The 21,727-nt window shown below is 38.5% G+C and overlaps 1 protein-coding gene across 1 annotated transcript; it reads right to left on the bottom strand.

Moving 5' to 3' along the window:
- Positions 1–957: 957 nt before the first annotated feature.
- LOC102128117 (putative uncharacterized protein encoded by LINC00305) lies at positions 958–21,429 on the bottom strand. The gene is made up of 3 exons (XM_015439642.3): positions 21,396–21,429; positions 20,688–20,891; positions 958–1,365 (listed from the first exon to the last, which is right to left on the bottom strand). The coding sequence occupies exons 1-3, from the start codon at positions 21,427–21,429 to the stop codon at positions 1,265–1,267; spliced, it is 339 nt and encodes a 112-aa protein (XP_015295128.3). The 3' UTR covers positions 958–1,264.
- Between the last annotated feature and the right edge of the window lie 298 nt (positions 21,430–21,727).

The following is a 21,727-nucleotide window of genomic DNA, read 5'->3' as shown; positions in this document are numbered from 1 at the left end:
ATTTTGGGGGATGCTGATCTAAGGTATTTAATTTAGGAAAGATCTAAGGGCCTGAGAACCAGAGTCCACCAGAGCCAGAGAACTGTAAGAGTTTGTTGGAGGAGGTCACAGTTTTCCTAGAAAGCACTCATCTGATGTTTTAAAATACTATTTATTTTAGAGCAGTTTTAGATTCATAGCAAAATTAAGAGGAAGGTACAGCTCATCTGATTTTAATGTGCTCGAATCTGTCCCCCTGTCTCTTCTGAGGTGACTAGAGCAGACCAGACATAAAGGTAATCGCAGACCGTTCTCCCTAGCTCCCTAGAAACTTATGTTCTTGAATGGATCTGCTGAGACTTACTTATGAATCATTGGTACAACACAGTGTTCACAGACCCTGCGAATTAACTACTGAAGGGACCTATAAGATGTTTTTTGCTAAAATGCTGATGAAACTGACCCAATTGTCCCACAGAACTGATGTTTATGGGTTTTTTTGAATAAACATAGAAATTGATCTTCCTAGTCATGAAACTTAAGAAAGTGACATTTCTCTCTTACCTGAGTTCGTTTCTTAGGAAACCAACCCTCAGGCGTCCCAGATAGTATCAAGGAGCTAAAACTCACAAGATCACTGAGATCACCACATCTAGACAATGGCAGATCCCTCACCCATCATGGTGGCCTAACTGACCACCTGTGTCTTGTTGACCAACTCCTCTTGCTTATCCTTCCCCGATTCCTATTTTCTCAGATATAGTCACATTTCTTCTCTACTACATAATCCCCAGATTTTAGTCCATCAGGGAGGTGGATTTGAGACTAATCTCTCATCAACTAGGCTGCAGCACCTGATTAAAGCCTTCTTACCTGTCAATACTTGTGTCTCAGTGATTGGCTTTTTGTGTGGTGAGTAGCAGACCTAGTCAGAAACTCTGGCATTTCGGAGACACTAATTATGAAAATAAATTATGATTTAGAAGAACAAGAAAGTTAAACAAATGTTTAATAGGAGAATACTAAAACTGCAACATTCTATTGAGAGATATCAAAGAAGACAAATAAATGGAGAGTGAACTCTACTTCAGAAAGAAAAGATGAAAAATTTTAAAAGTGTTTTGCCACTTCCCTGCATGACACCTTTCAATGGATTATGCTCACATTCAAAAAGAAATTCCAAAGTCCCTGCCATTTATCCAAAGATGCTTCACAGTATGACCTCTGATCTCTCCTTAACTTGTCATCTTCTCTGTTTTCAAAGAAACAGAGAACGTCATCCAGCTTAGTGTTCTCCTTTCCTCTTCTCTTTGACAACCATGTGACTTTCTTCCTTGCTTCCTTCAGGTCTCTGGTTGTAACCTTTTGAAAGTTTTTTCCTGCATGCTGTACAAACAAAAGTAATCCACATTATTGCAGTAGAGAAAGAGTTTAATCAACAGGAGGCTGGCCATGCCGTGTGGGAGACAGAGTTATTACTCAAATCAATCTCCCCCAGGATTCAGAGACTGGAGTTTTTTGAGGATAATTTGACTGGTGGCGAAACTGCCTTTGCAAAATTATGAGTGAGACAGTGAAAGAGATCTAACTTAACTGACTTCATCTTGCATCTAACCTCCGAGCTGTCTTTGTTCATTCCCGTGCATAGGCTGAACTCACTTTGGGAGCAACTTAGTTTATACTTTAAACAAAGATGGTAACAGCCTTTTCCCAAAGCAGACCTTCTTCTTGCCTGAGGACTAGACCAACATTAGTCACAGGATTAGAAATTATGGTTTAGGAGTCATGCAGCTGGAGGCTACAAGATTCTGACCCTCCATAAACTGCTCCTAAGATTAGTGCTTGAGATATTTTGCATACCCTGCCCTTAATGGATCATCTGGCATCACCCAGATCGATAAACTGACTCATCTTGTGGCCCCCACCCAAGAACTGACTCAGCACAAGCGACAGCTTCAATTTCCTATGGTTCCATCTCTGACCCAACCAGCCAACAGTCTCAACTCACTGGTCTTCCTTCACCCACCAAATTATCCTTAAAAACTCTGATCCTGAATGCTCAGGGAGACTGATTTGAGTAATAATAAAACTCCCGTCTCCCACACAGCTGGCTCTGTGTGAATTACTCTTTCTCTATTACAATTCCCCTGTCTTGATGAGTTGGCTCTGTCTAAGCAGCAGGCAAGGTGAACCCCTTGGGTGGTTACAGTAAGGGGCCATGGGGTGGGGAGAATTGATTGGTTGAGTTGGAGATTAAATCATAGGGAGCTGAAGCAGTCTTTTTGCACTGAGTCAGTTCTTAGATGAGGGTCACATGACCAGCTGAGCCATTTTATTGAACTATGTGGCACCAGTTGATCCATCTAGTGCAGGGTCTGGAAAATATCTCCAGCATCCCTCTTAGGTTTTATGGTAGTGATGTTATCCTGAGGAGCAACCGGAAGGTTTAGAACCTTGTGGCCTCTAGCTGCATGACTAGCCATAATTTCTAATCTTGTGACTACATTGTGACTACAAACGCAGTGTGGTCCCCAGGCAAGAAGAGAGTTTATTTCAGGAAAAGGCTGTTATCTTTCTTTCAAAGCTAAACTATAAACTAACTTCCTCCCAAAGTCCTATGCCCTGGAATGAACAAGGACAGCTTGGAGGTGAGAAGCAAGATGGAGTTGGTTAGGTCAGATCATTTTCACTGTCATAATTTTCTGTTATAATTTTTGCAAAGACAGTTTCATGATTCGGTATTGATATAAGAAGCCTTTCCAATAATCTTATATACAATATTACCCCATCACTCTTTGGCTCCTTTCTTTGCTTTACCTTGAGAGCTCTTATCATCTAGGACTCTCCACACCCTGACTTTGTGTTGTTTATCTGTTTGCTGACTTTGAAGTAAATTAAAATATTTCACCCCAAAATTTATTTCTTTGACATACTTTGAAATGGCTGCTGCTTGGCCAGCAAACAGAAGTGGCCTTGCAAAGCTATTTTTTGTGGGGAAAATTTGCACCTGTAGAGAATCTTCATTTATATAGCCAACTTCCCCACCCCCCCTTGCCCCAGGTAGGTTTCTTACCTTTCAAGATCCAGGAGGGATTGAGAGTCTGACATCTTCGTGAGTCTGAGATCTTCAACAGTCTGAAAAGAAACATTTACCATCTATTCTCTCTCAGGGAGGCTTCATCTACATAGCAAGGCTCCCCTTGCCAGCCAAGCTTCTTTTTTTCTCCCCGTCTTGCCACTAAACCTGATTTACCAACATAACTTGCTTTTGGCCATGTTCTGAGTCTGCATTCTTTACTGTGGCCTCAGGATGGTATATAACCTATCATATCTTATTTTTGGGTTGCATCTTCATCCTGAAGGCTCCTGTGTATACATGGTAAGTAAGTTTGTATGTCTTTTATCCTATGAACCAATCTGCCCCATGCTAGTGATTTTTCAGCAAACGTTTAGGGAGCCCATGGCTATGGCTCCCCCATGGTTTTGACTCTTTTATGCAGATGTTCCATAGAGAAGACTTTTTTTTCCCACTACTCTAGCAGTTAGTCTGGTTCATAGCAGGAACTTGATACATATCTGCGAAACCAATTAATAATGAATGATCATTAACCTACACTACAAATTCAATGAGACCTCAAGCAAAACCCAAGAGATTTTTTAAAAACTTGATCAAATGATTCAAAATTCATACATACCTAAATTTAGAATATGTGTACTTTTAAAAACAAATTCTACTTGCAGGCAGTGATTCTAAAAATAACTGAATAAATGTTCAGGTATCTATAAAAGGATGATTATCATAGAATTACTCATAAAGCAGAAACTAGAAAATAATTTTAAGTACATTAATTGGAGCTAGGTTTATAATTTATGGTATATTAAATTAAAAGATAATCTCTGATATAAACAATACAGTGATAAGTGAAAGATGTTATCAAACAATATGTAGTACAAAATTATTTAAAATATATAATTGTGTATTTACACATATGCAAAACATGTCTGTTAGACTATATATGAAGATATTAACAATATTTTTTATTGGTAAATCTAGAATGACCTTCACTTATTTTAAATCTCTTTCTTTTCTGTCATAACCATGAATTATTAATAAAAGGAAAAGAAAACTTTTTATTTTTTAAAAACAAAAAACAGTATCTAGTCCAATTTTTTCATTGGACAGATAAAAGAAATTGGTCTCAAGATACAAATTATCTGTGTGTGTCTGTGTGTTTAAGTATTGAAAATAGGGATAAACACATTTATCCAATATAATCCATCTGGAAAAGAAGAGCAGGCTTGGTTTTAGTGAAAAGTTGTGAGTTGTTTTATTTTTTTCCTGAACCAAATAGCTGTTTTTTATGAACTTCAAGCTTAGCTGTCATATTGCCTTTTGGCAAGACACTTGATTTGAAGGTAGATGTACTCTGCAAATAGAGTATATCTATCACAGACTACTAATGTAGCAAAATGAAATCACACAAGTAATCTCTTTAGATAGATTCCAGTGAATCTTCTTGCTCATTTCAATCCAAATCAAATCTATATTAAAATATTAATGCAAGGATTAAACTATGTAAGTACCAGGTCAGACTGGAGGAAGATTAAAGGGAATACAAGAATCAATCCTCAGGCATCAAGTTGTAGCTTCAGGATATGAGCTCATAAGATATAGTTATTTGCATAAACCAAAGTCACAAAGGAAAAAAATGTTCTCAAAAGATACCAACATTAGTAATTCCCTGGGTTTATTTGCTGCACATAAAATAACTATTTATTGTGAAACTCAAATGGCTTTTGTTTAGCATACTTGTTTGATTTCATTTCTTGATTATTTTGGGTATTCATATAAATATTGGATTAAAAGAATTTGAGTAGTTAAGTACTTAGGAAGTTCAATTTTGAAAAGCCCAAACTGTGAAAATATTATGTGAGATGATGTGAACAATTTAAAAAAACATCTGGGGCGACAGCCAGTCCATATAACGCCCTTGTACACAGTGGAGAAAGCTGCATCCTCCGGGGGGACACGACCACATGGTTTGGCAAGCCTCTTCTCTGGGCAAGCTGGGGAAAAAAACCCAAAAACAAACAGATAAAAAAACAGCATGGCTATGATGAAGGTGGAGGGAAAAGTGGCCTCTTTTAATCTTGGTCCTGAGGTTTTAAGAGGAATATGACTGTGAGTGGTGAAACTGCCTTTGCAAAAATTAAAACGGTGAGAAAATTATGACCGTGAAAGAGATCTGACCTAATTGACTCCATCTTGCTTCTCACCTCCAAGCTGCCTTTGTTCCTTCCTGAGACTAGGCCAAACTAACTTTGGGAGAAATTTAGTTTATACTTTAACTTTGAAACAAATGTGATGAAAGTGCTTTCCTAAACTAAAATCCCTTTTTGCCTGGGGACCAGATTGCCTTTGTAAGACTAACAAATTGGCCACGAGATTAGAAATTATGATTTAGGAGTCATACAGCCAAAGGTCACAAGATTCCTAACTTCTCCAATTGCTCCTAGGGATAACATCACTGTTGTAAATTGGTGCTCGAGACATTTTTTTCAGACATTGCCATTCTGATGCACCAGATGGCACCACCTAGACTGGTAATCTGGCTCAATCAGGAACAGAAGACAACAGAACAGGGATAGAAGACAACAGAAAGAACCTACCAACAGCCCCAATGATTTCATCCATGGCCCAACCAATCAACACTCCCCACTCCTGCCAAATGATCTTAAAAAACCTCAGTCTCCACATTTTCTGGGAGACTGATTTGAGTAACAAAACCCCAGATTCTCATTTAGCTGGCTCTGTGTGAAATGCATTCTTTCTCTGTTGCAGTTCCCCTGTCTAGATAAATAGGCTCTATCTGGGCAGTGGGCAAGGAGAATCCTTTGGGCAGCTACAGTGGCAGAGACAGAAATGGATTGCACAAAGTTTAACCAGGAATTCACATAACTGGCCTGTTGACAGTGTGAATTCTATATCTATCCTCAACCTATCCCCCTTTCCAGTCTTGTTCCCTCTTTCTCCCCGACACTGACTATATTGTTTCTTTAATGATCTGTTTTGTTTTATTAGTTTCTCAACACAGTTTTAGAACTTTCTGTTCTCTTTCTAAATGCTGATTATTATATACTTATTTTCTGTTTCCATTTCAGTTAACTTCATCTGTTCATTCTTTAGGCTTCTTGCTTCTCTTTTCTTTCATTTTAATCTTTCTCCTTTTAAAATTCTTGTTTCTAAAATATTTGAAAAAAATTCCAGATAAAACATTTAGAACTTTCTAACTCATGCTTGATTTGATGGTTAAAGTTTAACTTTTTAATATTATTGGGTTTTTAAATTGTGTTAAAAATTTTACTCCATTAAATTTTCCCTTACCTTGTCCTTAATCTTTAGTCTCTTTAGCCATTCACCTTCCCTTTATCATCCTACTTTAATTTTCTTTTTTAAAATTTTTTACTCCCCTCCCCTTTAATAAATATTTTTAAAGTGACCTTTAGAATATTTAGCCAAAGAAGTGGTGAAAATGCAGTCATTCCTCACCCCAGACAGGGGCTACGGAGGAGCTCTCCCACCACTGTCTTTGCAGCTTCCGCTTGCTTTCCCCTAATGGATTTCCTGGTCCACTTAAGGCTGGCTCTTCAGAAACCTCACTGTGATACCCCATTGTTCCCGCTGGCTATAATTCTATTAGTGTGCCTGACACTTCTGATTTCCGGCAATAGTGTTTCTTCCCAAGTTCTCATACCGTCTGGTCTTTACCTAGGCAATATGCATTTAAAATCTATAGTCTTCAATACACTGTACGTGCTATTAACTTTGAGACAAACAGCCAAGAGAAAAAGTACATGACAGCACTAACAGTCACACCAGGAACTTTACGCACTAGCCCTGTCTGGCAAGTCTTGCCCTTGGTAAAGAACCAAGTGGTGTTGACCTGCACATGGAAACTCAGAGAAAAGGAGCATGGGCCCCTTTTAATGCCCTTATGTCCAAGTTGCTGTCACTTCTCTTCTCGTGGAGCATAAGTGGATCCTAATTTTTAGCACCTGTTAGAGCTCTTCCTAAATTCCTCGTTCTCATTATAATGCTCAAAGGGAATCTATTTAGAGCAGCTTTTTAAAAGTGACAATTATAAACCTGCTTGATGGTAACCTTGATTTGTTACGATTTGTATTTAGCAATTTGAATCTGACTCGAATGTCATTACCTAAGAAGAAAAGCCCATTTTCTTAGACACGCACTTTGTTCCCCAGTGAAAGCTCCTGTCGGGAGGATCCCCATGCTGGGCTTCTCTTTTCGCTAAAGAAATGGGAGTCTGGGGTGGCCCGAGTCCCTGCAGCGCCATGGTTTGCATGCAGGCTGTTAGTGGAAGCACCCACAAAAAACACACTCTCCTCATCCAGATGTCTTGCGTTCTCACACCTTGAAGCTAGTTCCCTTTTCTCTTAATCTGCCTGGCAGTGTCTCATATGCAGTGATCCAAGAAAGGCAATTTCTGCATTGAAATAGCTGAGTGAATTTTCCTGTCTCTTTTCTCATGTATATGGCATATAGTATCAACTCAGTTCTAAGCTTCCTGAGAACAGGGGTGATTTTTTTTATCCTTTCTATCCCCATAAGACCCCACTTCATTAAGCTGTATGCAGTGAGTACATAAAATGTAGGCATCAAAACTGGGTGATGAAATAGTTTGTATGACAAACCCCCATGATACAAGTTTACCTAAGTAACAAACCTGAACCTGAAATAAAAGTTAAAAAAATTAAAAAACAATGTTACTGACCTCTTTTTTTAGCCTTCATACTTTTAGATATTTTACTTCATATTATAACAGTCAGTGAATAGCATCATTTGAATATCTTTCATGGTTTATCAATAAATTTTTGCTCTGCAATAAACAACCACAAAATGTCAGTGGCAAACAACAGTAGACATGCATTTCTCGTGCTTCTGCAGGGTTCGTCCATCCAAACTGGGCTTGCCTGGAGGGCTCTGCTCATTTTGGCTGTGCTCACTTAGGCAGCTGAGGCTTAGATGGTCTAGGCTAAACTTGGCTGATGAAACTCATCCACATCTATCTTTCACCTGATAGGAGCCAGTCTTCTCATGATGCTTGTAGCTGTGCAAGAGAATAATAACCAAGCACAACTCTTCAAGGCTTCATCTCTTCTAGCATCAGGTCCATCAAAGCAGGTATGTGGCTGAGCCGTTGTTTGGAAAAAAGTATGAGAACACGGAGGTGTGAAGAATCAGTGCCAAATGATGTCATCAACCACATATAGTGTGGAATATTAGTGACTAGTGCTATGAAAAAATTGTGGATGTGGATGTGCATTCAAGGAGAGTTGACTCTGGTCACATAATGCCTTCTTTTTTTTTTTTTTTTTTTTTTTTTGAGACAGAGTCTCCCTCTGTCACCGAGGCTGGAGTGCAGTGGTGCGATCTCGACTCACTGCAAACTCTGCCTCCAGGGTTCACACCATTCTCCTGCCTCAGCCTCCCGAGTAGCTGGGACTGCAGGCGCCTGCCACCACACCCAGCTAATATTTTGTATTTTTAGTAGAGATGGAGTTTCACCATGTTAGCCAGGCTGGTCTTGAACTCCTGGCCTCAAGTGATCCACCCACCTCAGCCTCCCAAAGTGCTGGGATTACAGGTGTGAGCAACCATGCCTGGCTGTATGTGTCATTTTTATCTGCCCAGGCAGCATGCAGTCTCAAAAGAAGACATTGGGGCAACTCTAGCTTTAAAGAGTGCAAGTTTGACTTTTGGTGCAGACTCTGCCATTAGCTAATAAGGAAGCTGTTTTAATCTATAAAAGGGAATTGCCTTTCTTTTTTTTTTAGATGGAGTTTTCTCTTATTGCCCAGGCTAGAGTGCAGTTGCACAATCTCGGCTCACTGCAACTTCTGCCTTATGGTTTAAAGAGATTTTCCTGCCTCAGCCTCCCAAGTCACTGGGATTACAGGCTCCCACCACCACACCCAGCTAATTTTTTTGTATTTTTAGTAGAGACGGGGTTTTACCATGTTGGTCAGGCTGGTATCAAACTGCTGACCTCGTGATCCACCCACCTTGGCCACCCCAAGTGCTGGGATTACAGGTGTGTGCCAACGCACCCGGTCGGGAATTGCCTTTCTTAAACTGAGGGGGTTAAGAAGGCCCTCCACTGTGTGTCTTACCTTTCTTTGCAGTTGTCCATAGTATTTCATTTAACATACTGTTACACACAGAGTATGTTCTTAACATATGCATTTTGTGGGTTGGTAAAATGTGGAATGAGATTTATAAACTCGAATCCTATACTGCATGCAAAGTTAGGATTGAATTAAGACCAGTGAAGAAAGTTTCTCTATGGGGAAGACTGAGCTGGCCCAAAAATGTTCTAGTTAGTTCAGTGGTATTTTTATCACTAATAATCACTTAAAGTCATAATAAATTTAGTCGTTCCTCTCATAGGCTTCATTTGAATCCATTATGCTTTCAAGTGCATAAAGATGCTGTTATATTTTTACCAATAGATTTATGTTAAGTTGGTTAAAAAAATGGATATTCTAGATCAAAATATATGTCATATCAAAACCTGACCACAGTGGGAAAATTGTTTTCTACACAGGAAAAACAATATGGATAATAGATAATGTGGATAGGATCACTGTCATATTTTCCAAAGATTGAAAAAACAAATAGAGAATTTCTTGATAGTTGTAGCTTTGGAAATTTCTAAGGTTGCTTGAAAGGGTAACAATAGTTGCTCATTTGACCTCTGATTCACTAAAGCTACCCTTCAGGATTGGGAAAGTTTACCCTCTGTTGTCTGTCCTCTATTGAGAGTGTGCATCTTTCTTTCAGCTATGCACTTTAGCAAGCTAAATATTATCACTGCATGTCAAAGAAGATTGGTGGGGCTTGTTTCACGATGGAAGAGTCTCATTCCAAACGATTCTTGCTTGGATTTTCCCCTTGCTCTGTTAGCAGACTGCACACTATTTTTGATTGTTTAGGCCCCTATGATGTGTGCAGCAAACGAGAGGTGACTTCTTATCTATAAGCAGAAGCTGCCTGATAAACAGCAGGGATGAATAATTTATAAGGTAGCAGTATGGAAAGTGGCATTTCACACTTCTTTCCATGTAAAATGTCACATGAATTCCAAACAGGCTAAACAGTTTAGTAGGAAAGAGAAACCTCATATCGCTAGCAAGAAAAGGGAAAGAGAGGGTCTATAAGGTGGCAATTATGATATTACTCAAAAAGAATTCTGATCCAAATATTGTTCTCCATTGATTAAGTGTGAAAGCAAATTACAGTTTCTCAAATCGATATTAGGAAATAATTAGTATACACATGGAAATAACATCTGTAAGGCAAATAGGCTTGGGTTTTATTTTACTCAATTTCAGTCAACTTACAGTAAATGAATCCTGAAAAACTGTATTTTTCATTTTCTAATCATGCAGTTAGCCCTCCATTAAAAGAGAGCTAAAAAATGGGGTTTGATAGATTATTATGCATCATATTGCATAGTTAACATTAGTCTACTTAATCAGAAAATCCAATCAAATTGGTTCTCTGAATTCTAATCATCATGCCATTAGCAGCTCTTTATTACTAAAGATGGTTAGTAAAATTAAACTGAAACCATAGAAGATCAAACTCAAAAGTAAGTTGCATTTTTATTCCATTTAATAATTAACATTTAGTAAGTTGATATTTTGGAAAGCTAAAAATTTAGAGTTACCTTATTGAATTCTTGATGTTGTTACTTAATCTTGCTTATAGTGATATAACATTTTTGAAATATATTTTGAAAGCATAGATTCATCAAAGAAACCTATTAAATACCTTTATATATGAAATATTATAGGGAACACTCTAGGGTATAGAAAAATATAGTACTGCTTTTGTCTTTAAGGCTCCATTTCTTGATCTGGGTGGAGGGAGGTCACTGATGAATACATAACAGAATTAGAGATAAGGAAATGAGTTACTGTCTGGTGCTAACCATTACTCAATAGAAATTCAGAGAGAAGCAAGATCAGGCAGCTCTGGAGCAGTCATGAATGACTTCCTAAATAACCAGAAATTTGTGATTTTTCTCAACTCTTTCTTTTCCCTCTCCAGTTGACCAGTAATTCCAGATGACCTTACTGGCCAAATAATTCTTCTGCTTCCATCTCCTTATTTCTTCTCCCACCATCCTGAAATATGGAAATACAGTTCTAAAGAGTGGCCCTGAAACTGATCAGAAATTCTTCATGCATCTCAGTGCTCTTGCTTGGGCAATCTTCCTAAATATTTCCCATGTGTACAAAGAGTACCTCCCAGTCTAGCTCTTTAGTTCAATGCACAAAATCCTTCTTGAAGGGTGCCTGCCTTATCCACCTTCACAGAATCAGTAAGTGGTAGAGCCAGGACTCATGTCCATGTGGTGTGCTTCCAGAGCAGATGTGTTTGTCCAAAATACCATATTGTAATCATACATGGATTTGTCTGCCTCCCATGAGACTGTAAGTTCCTTGAGGACAACGGGACTATGTCTTCTTCGTTTTGGTGTCTTCAGTGTCATGCCCTCCTAAGATACTCAAAAACTACGTGTTACATAATTTTTGGAAAACTTGCATTTTGAAGATTGCAGTGGTGGAGGACCTCATCACGAGAACAAAGCCTGTGCCAGGTATAATGAGAGGTGATATTTAATAGGGAGGATTAGCTGCAGAAGTCTTGAAAAAGTTAAACAGATAAAAAAAAGGGACAGGAAGGTGACCAAAAGTCAACATCAACAGAAAACAGGACCAACCTTAGGGCTGGGGCACAAGGGGAATATGGGGTTACCAGAGCCAAGGAGACAGAGCTACCTGTGGTGAGCTATGATCACAGAAGGATAGACTGTCAGGAAGAAGTAGGAGACATGAAGATACAGGTAATTCCAGAGATAGAGACTGATATGGTTTGGTTCTGTGTCCCTACTCAAATCTCATCTTGAATTGTAATCCGAATTGCAATCCCCAGATGCAGAGAGAGGGACCTGGTGGGAGGTGATTGGATCACGGGGACGGTTTTCCCCATGTTGTTCTCATGATAGTGGGTAAGTCTCATTAGATCCAATGGTTTTACAAAGGGCAGTTTCCCATGCTCACTCCTCTCTGTTTGCCACCACCTTGTGAAGCAGGTGCTTGCTGCTACTTTGCCTTCTGCCATGATCATAAGTTTCCTGAGGCCTCCCCAGCCATGCTGAACTGTGAGTCAATTAAGCCTCTTTCCTTTATAAACTATCCAGTCTCAGGTAGTATGTAGCAGTGTGAAAATGGACTAATACAGAGACAGCGCAAACACACACGATGGCTTTTTTTTTCCCTCCACTGCTTTGTAGGCTCTCTGTTGGCTAAACCCAAGGGAAAGCAACTTGTCAAAGTAGCCTGAGAAATGTCATTTACAGAAGTAAGGAGTAGGGGAAAGGCAGGAAATGAATTATCCTGGATTGTGCCTGTGTTAGTCCATTTTCAGATTGCTGATAAAGACATACCCAGGACTGCGTGATTTACAAAAGAAAGACAGGTTTAGTGTACTTACAGTTCCACATGGCTAGAGAGGCCTCATAATTACGGTGGAAGGCAAGGAGGAGCAAGTCACGACTTATATGGATGGCAACAGGGAAAAAGAGAGAGCTTGTGCAGGGAAACTTCACCTTATAAAACCATCAGATGTCATGAGACTTATTCACTATCACGAGAACAGCATGGGAAAGACCTGCCCTCATGATTCAATTATCTCCCACCAGGTCCCTCTTACAACCCGTGGTAATTCAAGATGAGATTTGGGTGGGGACACAGCCAAACCATATCAGTGCCTGTTTCCAGACAGGCACACAGTAGGCAGAGGGGAAAATACTTAAGGGGCAAATAGTGGGCTCAAAGACATGGATGGAAACGTGCATTTGGGAGAATAGAGGCATATGTTTCAATAGGCAGGAAGAGGCCAATTTTGAAGCTATCATTAAACTTAGGTGGAAAAGTTTATAGGCAATATCACTAAGTGTTTGGAAGCAGAAAGCATTAAGTGAGCTTTTTAGTAGAATATGAAAATATCATACATACAATAGATACTAGAGGCAAATTACAATAGCTGCCAAGCACAGAATAAAATTCTAAGAATCAAATAATAGAAAGTTGTGATATCATCTCTCACAACCTCATTCTTCTAAAGAGGCATTTTCTGTACTTACTTGATAATAAAATTCTCCTGGTGCTCCTGTTAAGCATGCAGACACAGACCTACAATATCGGTTCTCCAGAAAAGAGTTTGTGTAATCTGTGCTACTATCAATAGTGCTAATGGTGATTTTTATGATCAGGCAAATTGAGGAAATGTTACCCGAAAGGGTTTATGTGAGAAAAATACCTGCTTTTTTCAATTGATCAGTATGTGCCACTAGCGATCACTTGCAGGACTTGGTGCAGAATGAAAATGTGGGGCCCCTTGCTCAAGTATTCAGAAAATGATGTGATAATGGTACTGAAATATGAAGCTTCTTCCTTTCCTCTGCAGTCTCTCTTTATGTGTCATGGTATTTTTTATTTGCTTTTTGATGTTATAAGTAAAAAAATAAAAATGTAAATTATCTGCCTGAATTGTATCATTCATCTTTATGTTGTATGATGCCAGTTTTAAATGCAAATATTAGAGCATTTAACTTGTATGTGGAATCACTGACACGACACCATGTATGTTTCGTAGCTTACACAGGTGTATGTATTTCTTTCTTACCAGACCAGTGGAAATGCTGCACAAAACTAACTCAACTGTCTTTAATTCACGTCTTGATTAGCATTTACCAACACTTTCTGCCATTGACTTACTTATGAATAAGGCAGGACTGACAAGAAAAGGAGGTATGTGCTGCCCTGTCTTTCCCTTTTCTACTACGTGGTCATTGTCAACTAAGTGGGTGACTAATACAGGGAAATAAATGAGTGACAAATAACATGATAGTGTTCCCTGGTTTTTCATGTTTCTTGGAACATCATTGCCTGTTTCTGAATTGAAAGCAAGTTCTCGTTCAAATAGAAGGTGCGACCTCTCTGGGCTGTCTGTCCCGTGCTTACTGATAGACATAATATATGCTTTCCTTTTCTTTCCTTTGGGTCTCTTTAAACTCCCAAACACTGTGTGTTCACCTGAGTTCTGTGCTCATGGAGCATTGCCCACACAGTGTGCACATGGGGCAGCAAGGGTCTCTCTCGGCCCACATGGATGCTCCACTGTTTCATTGGACTTTGTGTGCAACACACAAGTTCAAAGATAATCGTTACTAAAAATTTCAGGAGGAGTACAGTAGAACTTCAGATCAAGTGTGGGCCCTTCTGTGCGATGGCACAGGTCCCATGTCCATAAAGCTATCCTTGTGCCAGGGAGTTATTATTATCCTCATTTTGCAAATCAGGAAACTGAGGTTTACAGAGGTCAAGTAATGTTCAAGGCTACTCAGCTGGAAAGTGACAGACCTGGGGTTCAAATCAGACCATTGGTCTGCAAAGCTCATGTGCTAACATAAAATCTGCTTCATTTCACCATACTCGGCCCCAGTGTTGCTATATTTAGATATATCTGAAGGCAGATGATATAGTTGTGGGAAGTTTGGTTCAATGATTAATTAGTCACTCTATAATCAATACGTGATTAATTTCCAAGTCCTGTTAAGGATGTAAACACACACCTACATAGTTTTCCAGAGAAAAAGCTTGTATAATCTGTGCTATATTGAAAGGGCTTTTAAAATTATTTAAGTAGAGACTCTCTGCCCTGATAGTGGTATTTATTTAACTTGATCTCTTATTTCCACACAAAACCACTCCTATGCATTGGGTGCACTGAGGTATAAGAATAAAAATGGATTCGTTCATAAGGCACAATTTCTGCCCTTAGGAAACTTAAATATGTTTGAAAAACCAACATTTCCTTTAGGATAATTTCACCCATGTCACCTCCTTTGGCTTTTCTCACAAGTTTTGTTTCTCCTCATTTCTCTTTGGTGCTTACTGGGTGCCTTTTCTAGTTTCACGTTCTTTTCAACAGCAACTGCGTGGCTGCTTTCATGAGTTTGTCTCCTGCATATTGTTATGGTTTGTAAAACATTTGCTGACTAGGCCAGGCAGGCATGGCGGCTCGTGCCTGTAATCCCAGCACTTTGGGAGGCTGAGGCGGGCGGATCATGAGGTCAGAAGATCGAGACCATCCTGGCCAACATGGTAAAACCCCTACTCTACTAAAAATACAAAAAATTAGCTGGGCGTGGTGGCGGGTGCCTGTAGTCCCAGCTACTCAGGAGGGTGACGCAGGAGAATCACTTGAACCCAGGAGGTGGAGGTTGCAGTGAGCTGAGATAGCACTATTGCACTTTAGTCTGAGTGACAGGGCGAGACTCTATCTCAAACAAACGAACAAATAAACAAACAAACAAACAACATTTGCTGACTAATCTGATTCTTCAAATTAAGGATGATGGGATGTTTTCCTTTCCCCTGGTCTTTGACCCCTCCAACAGAGGTGAGGCGTGAATAATACTGGGGTGGATCTTCACCAAGGGCCCAGTGAATTTTCTCCTCTCAAGTGAACTCTTTGTGGCTTGCGTGCAGTGATTATGCCGAGAGCAAGACTTGTTCTGCCTATTTAAAGAGGGAAAGTCATTTAAAATATTTAAGAAATGAGAAGCTGCTCAGAATACATTTCATTAAGGATGTACTTGGGCTGATTTTGAGTTGGCTGTGGGGAAGCAGTAAACAGTCACAGCTCTTAACCACTCCTTCTGAACAAAATCTTCTTTAGGACAGAGAACATGTCTCAAAGCACATTTAGTGTATTATCACACATCCAGTAAGCAATTCAATATAATGTTTTAAATGGCCGTGGAGGACAGCCTGAGGCACCAATGCTTTTGGAAAATATATTTTGCATATCTACTGAATGGCATCATAGCGAGTCTATAAAAATATTAGCCTTAAAGGAATCATTTCACCCATACTTTGCTATTAGTAAGTATGTCTGAATCCACTCCAGCGAAGAGGACTTTAAAAAAAATGTGTAAGTGTCTAGAGATAATCAACCAGGCTACTTTATTTATTAAAAGAAGTTCACGACTTCCCCACATGAATATACCTGACTGCCAGTTAGTTCATTTAGGTGCTCTGGTTAGCAGTTGCAGGCTAATCCTACCCTATTTTTTTATTTGATTTATTTATTTTTTTGGGATGGAGTCTCGCTGTGTCGCCGGGCTGAAGTGCAGTGGTGCGATCTCGGCTCACTGCAAGCTCCGCCTTCCGGGTTCATGCCATTCTCCTGCCTCAGCCTCCCGAGTAGCTGGGATTACAGGCGTGTACCACCAAGCCTGGCTAATTTTTGTATTTTTAGTAGAGATGGGGTTTCACCACGTTGGCCAGGTTGGTCTCAAACTTCTGACCTCAAATGATCCACCCATCTCGGCCTCCCAAAGTGCTGGGATAACAGGCATGAGCCACCGCGCCCAGCCAATCCTACCCTATTAATATGTGCTTGTAGTCATAGGGGGTTGTAGCCATGGGGAAAAGTGACTCATTTAATATATGTGTCATTAACTTCTGCTATAGGCAAGACAGTTTTAAATGATTAGAGCTGGGGAGGGGCTTAAAGATAGAGCATATGTTGACTTGAGCAGCATAGTCACCCATCCCTGTTTACAAGATTTCTGGTACAGGAGATTTTTGGTTTCAAAACCTGAGAGGTTCTAGGAAAACCAGGAGGCATTGGTCACCCCACCTTTACTCAGAGAAGTTACAGTTTAATTGGAAAGAGGTGCACACAGAATATGAGAAATAGAAAAGTACTCTCAATTGCGAAAAAAGGGGAAATAGTTTTCCGCTGAAGGGATTCTGGACCAGGGGAATGCAAATCCCCAGCTATACCTGGTGTCTGTGGGAGAAGAATTGAATGAATGGCATTTTGGTAAGATGAAACTTGATGGAGTCCAGGCATTTCATTGATCTCCTCCTAGATCTCCTGCGAAATGGCCAAAATGATAGCAAACTAAAAGAAATGTTATTACTGAAAACTAGGGAAAAGAGTCTATCATCTGAGAGAAAGTGCAAATAACTTCTGCTGGAAGAGAGCAATTGGAGGATAATTGAACAAAAGCACTGATGAAGACTGTTTCACAAGGTTCCCTGTTGAGATGATACAAACATGGAAATTAAGGAAAGCAAGTCCTGGCAGCACCCCATGGATATTCCCTTATTTGGAGTGGTGAAGGGAGGGGTGAGGGTTGACAGTGGGCAGAGAGCACAGCACCCTCAGAATCACTTCTGCTGCTGGGGAGTAAGGATAAGCCCAGGGCAGATCCTCCAGGATGTCCGGAGCTTCCAGCATGACTGAACCAGGCAGAGAGCTGGTGGTGAGCCAGGCATCCCCCTAAAGCAGCGAGCCTTCCCTTGGTAAAGCAAAATTTCTTCCTGGGCCAAACTCACACCTGTAATCCCAGCACTTTGGGAGGCTAAGGGGGGCAGATCACTTGAAATCAGGGGTTCAAGACCACCCTGGGCAACATGTCAAAATCCCATCTCTACTAAAAATACAAAAATAAACCAGGTGTGTTGGCAGGTGTCTGTAATCCCAGCTACTTGGGAGGCTGAGGCAGAAGAATCGCTTGAACCCGGGAGGTGGAGCTTGCAGTGAGCTGCACCGTACTCCAGCCTGGGGGACGGAGCAAGACTTCGTCTCCAAAAAAAAAAAAAAAAAAGAATTTCTTTCTGGACAAGCAGACTCCCAAGAAGCCTCAATCTGTGTACCTGTCATAGAGACCAGGACAAACAAATCTGGATACAGAAAACCGACCTCTGAGCCACGCAGAGAAGAGATTGAGCAGAATTGGCCTTGACTGATCATGGTTACGAATCTTCCCTATTTCTTTTAGGCTGCTGGCTTTACTAAAAGGGCAAAGCAATTTTAAGTTAAAACAGCAAGGATGACAAAAAAAATACCCCTTTTGAGCTTAAAATTTGAGAGACGATTTCTAACAGCAAGCAGATGGATAGTGAGGAGACACAAGGATAATCCTCCTACTCTATTTACAGGCAAGCACGAGGCTAGGAGGGACCTCTCCTTTCTCAAGGATGTGTAAATAGAAAACAGCCAACAGGAGGCCTGTGAAAAGATTTTTGCAGCTCAAAATAAGGAGAGGGACATAGTATTCCACATCCAGGGAAGGAACTAGTTTTGAAGAGATTTATTACAGAAGATAAATTATATTTGCGCAATACCTGCTTTATGATCTCACTAAAATATAAGACAAGAGGAGTTATTTTTTTTTAATAGAAGACGTGAAAAATGACATGGAATCCTATGAGACTGAGGTAAAACAGGAGCTATCTGAAAACTAAAAACATGCCAAAAGGAATCTGAATGAAGTGAAATAATTTAAGAAAATTAAAAATGCAATTTTAGAATTTACAACTGCATTTCGTCATTAAAGAACAGAACCAACACTGCAGAATTTTTACTTACTGGCTAGAAAACTCACTTGAGGATCCTAACAGAACACAAACAAAGTGGGTGGAGAAAAGAAACAGATCAGAGAGAAATAGCAGATAGAACAGATTTGGAGTTTCAATATATACAAAATCAACGTTTCTGAATAAAAGACTAAAAAAATGGAATTATTTGAAGATATGAAATAAGGACTTTTACGAGCTGAAGAAATACACAAGCCTTCATATAAAAAGAGATCAATGAGTATCTGGAAAAAATTATGAAACATGGGAATATTATTAAAGGGAACAAAAATTCAGTTTTCCCTATGAATATTTGGAATTTCAACAATAAAATGGGAAAAATGCCTGAAGAATTCTCACAGAGTTCTATAATGGTCCTGATAAAAAAAATTAAAAAATGAATAAAACTTTCCTATATACTAGTTAAAAGAGTTTACTAAGGAGAGAGTTTACAGATAGTAATATAAGATGACTCAAATAGACTTAAGAAGCAAGTGCCTATATACGTAAGAATCTTTATGCATTATAGCATAAAACTTGAAGTGATATGAAGAAATGAAGATTTAGTCCTTACTCTTAGATGTAAAGACTCAGGATTGTGTGAATATCAATTTTTCCCAAATTTAATGCAATTCCAACAAAAAACTTAGAAATCATAGAAATTTTTAAAAACTTGGCAAAATGGTTCTAAAATGTAAAATTATCAATGTTCGAAACAGCAAAAATATTTTGAAAAAAAGGGATAATAAAAAGTGACTTAACTATACTGTCAAAATGCTTAATATAGCTGACTAGATGGAGAAATCAATAAATGAAAATAATAAAACCAGAAATAGGTACATGCACAGAAGTTTATAGTGTATAATCCAGTTGGTATTAAAATCAATTGAATAAATATGAATTTATTTATTAAATGTTGTTGAGCGTTAACTGTTAGGAAAATATAATGCTATTTATATATTTACAGTATTCAACAAAATTAATTCTAGATGAATTACAACACTAACTATAAACAATCATACCAAAAATTAATGAATATAATATAGGAATAAATATATCCATTCAGGAAGGTGGATTTGACTATATGACATATGAAAATCTCCTTTGTATTACAAAACATAATAAGTTAGAGTTAAAGAACACAATAATAAAATATTTAATGAACATATGAAGGACTACTGAAATTCCCAAATAAATCTTGAATGCCCTCTTAGAAAAATGTTTAATGAACACAAAATTAATTCACAAAGAAGTACAATAATAAGAAGAATGGCCAAAATAACTAGATGAATAACATTTTTATATGACTCTAATAAAACTTTAAATAGCATTTTTAAAATTAATAAATTTGGTAAATATTTAAAATGCTAAGAATTCTGGAGGACATGGTGAGAACTCCTGTACAGTCTACAGAATTGTAAGTTTGCATAATGCTTCTGCAAGGGACTTTATAAAGTTATGTTAGTGTAATGATATTTCCATCATTATAACTGGATATAAGTATATGTGATTATTTATGAAAGTTGTAATATATGTTTATCATAGAATATTATGCAGCCACAAAAGATGTATTTTTAAAGATGCTAATAGCTGAATTAATGTGCCGTGAATTAAATCTATTTGTATATTTTCAAGATTTTCTGTATTTGACTTATATTATATACAATTATGTCATTTTGTAAAAACCAAAGAGTCTGCCCCACCACTGGTGATTCAATAACACAATATTTGCCACAAAAAGCAGCTTATAATTACTACTCAAGACAAGGGATTCTTATTGTCTTAGAAATACAACTTACTGTAACTTTGGAGGAAAACAATAATGTAAAACTTGTAATTGCTATGTTTTCAGTCCAAAGTTTGAGCACAAGGTGTCTTTTTTATAATTTCAGATTTGCTTATTCTTACTATTAAGACTTATGAAGGTTTTTAAAGTAGAATATATACAAAATAAAAAAAATTAAAGAACATTTAAAAAAAGAGCCTATAAAGAATTACTCCACATGGTCAGAAGAGGGAGCTTTTAGATTGCAAAAAAAAGTAAAATTTTACATACTCTATTATCAGAAGTAATATTATTTCAAGTCCTCGTATTGAACACTAATAAAAAAGTAGCTACAGAAACATTCCTTTATAATAAATTAAAAAAACTTTTTTGTTTCATGAAATATTGAACTTACCTTTATTCCTCATTGACAGCGTGTAGAATCTCATTCTAACCACTGTCTTCTGACGCTTTGCACATTTGACCTTTGCAAGTATGACTGATAAACCAGAAGGCTCCTGACCAGTTTCCACCTCCTGCTTTCCCTTTTCATCTTTGCAGGTCGCAGAGATGGCTACTGAGATAAGGGACAAGAGGGTGGAGAGCAAGGTGGCAACAACTAACCAACAACAAAATTAAAGATTTATTATGTATTATTGACCAACATTGTTCTTTAAAGATAATGCTAAAAATAAAAAAGTTGAAACTATCCATCTAATCTGAAGCCTTCTGCTATGTCAATATTCAGATTTTAAAACTCTTAGTTCCTAGTGCCTTTGTAAGCTCTTCATAAACCTGTGTTCAGAGGTACAGCAGTAAATGAAGACCCAGTAGTGAGTTCTGTTATTATAAAAATCATGGCAGTTAGAAGTGTAACCCAGAGTGCAGAATGCAACGAGAAGGAGGGTAATTCTTTTTTCATTGGCATGGATCACACACCAGTTCTGTATTCAATCAGTGGCTCTCCATCTTGAAAGAGAAGTAGAAAATTTGAAGTGAGTTCATGACCTAGTCATAAGTAACATTCTAATTTGGGAAACAAATTATGAAAAACTCTATAAATAGGGTTAATTGTTTTCTTAGGTTTGTTACTTTAAAGAAGGAATTTGAAATGGTTACTCACCATGTATAATACACCGTATATGAAGGTCGATCATATCCAGGGGTGGGACCAGATGCTTTTCATCCTGCAAGTGAAAAAAGAAAATAGTTATTTTCAGTGAATGCTGCAAAACACAACGAAAGTGAGTAACCCCGGGAGTGTAAAAGTTCCCCATTCTTCCGTGTGAATCAGTGCTCATCTAAAGCCTGAACCTGAAGAGCCTTAGACATGTCCCCTATTTGCACCCAGCATGGTTTGGATGACCCTAAGCCTCTTTCAGAAGTTACGTGTGCTGTTGGCTTAAATTTGACAAAAATGTTTGGTAGGGTCAAGGCACTAAGCCAAGTGACAAG

Source organism: Macaca fascicularis, chromosome 18, assembly GCF_037993035.2.
Source record: "Macaca fascicularis isolate 582-1 chromosome 18, T2T-MFA8v1.1".
Taxonomy (NCBI): Eukaryota; Metazoa; Chordata; class Mammalia; order Primates; family Cercopithecidae; genus Macaca; species Macaca fascicularis.
Note: the sequence above shows the minus strand (reverse complement) of the source record. Positions and strands in the feature narration are given on the sequence as shown.

Excerpts from the sequence above, each read along its gene's own strand:
- LOC102128117 (XM_015439642.3), bottom strand. The coding sequence starts at position 21,429 with ATGATCGACCTTCATATACGGTGTATTATACATG. Across the intron at positions 20,892-21,395 it reads TATACGGTGTATTATACATG|TTGTTGCCACCTTGCTCTCC; the intron begins GTGAGTAACCAT and ends GTTGTTGGTTAG. Across the intron at positions 1,366-20,687 it reads GCTGTCAATGAGGAATAAAG|CATGCAGGAAAAAACTTTCA; the intron begins GTAAGTTCAATA and ends TTGTTTGTACAG.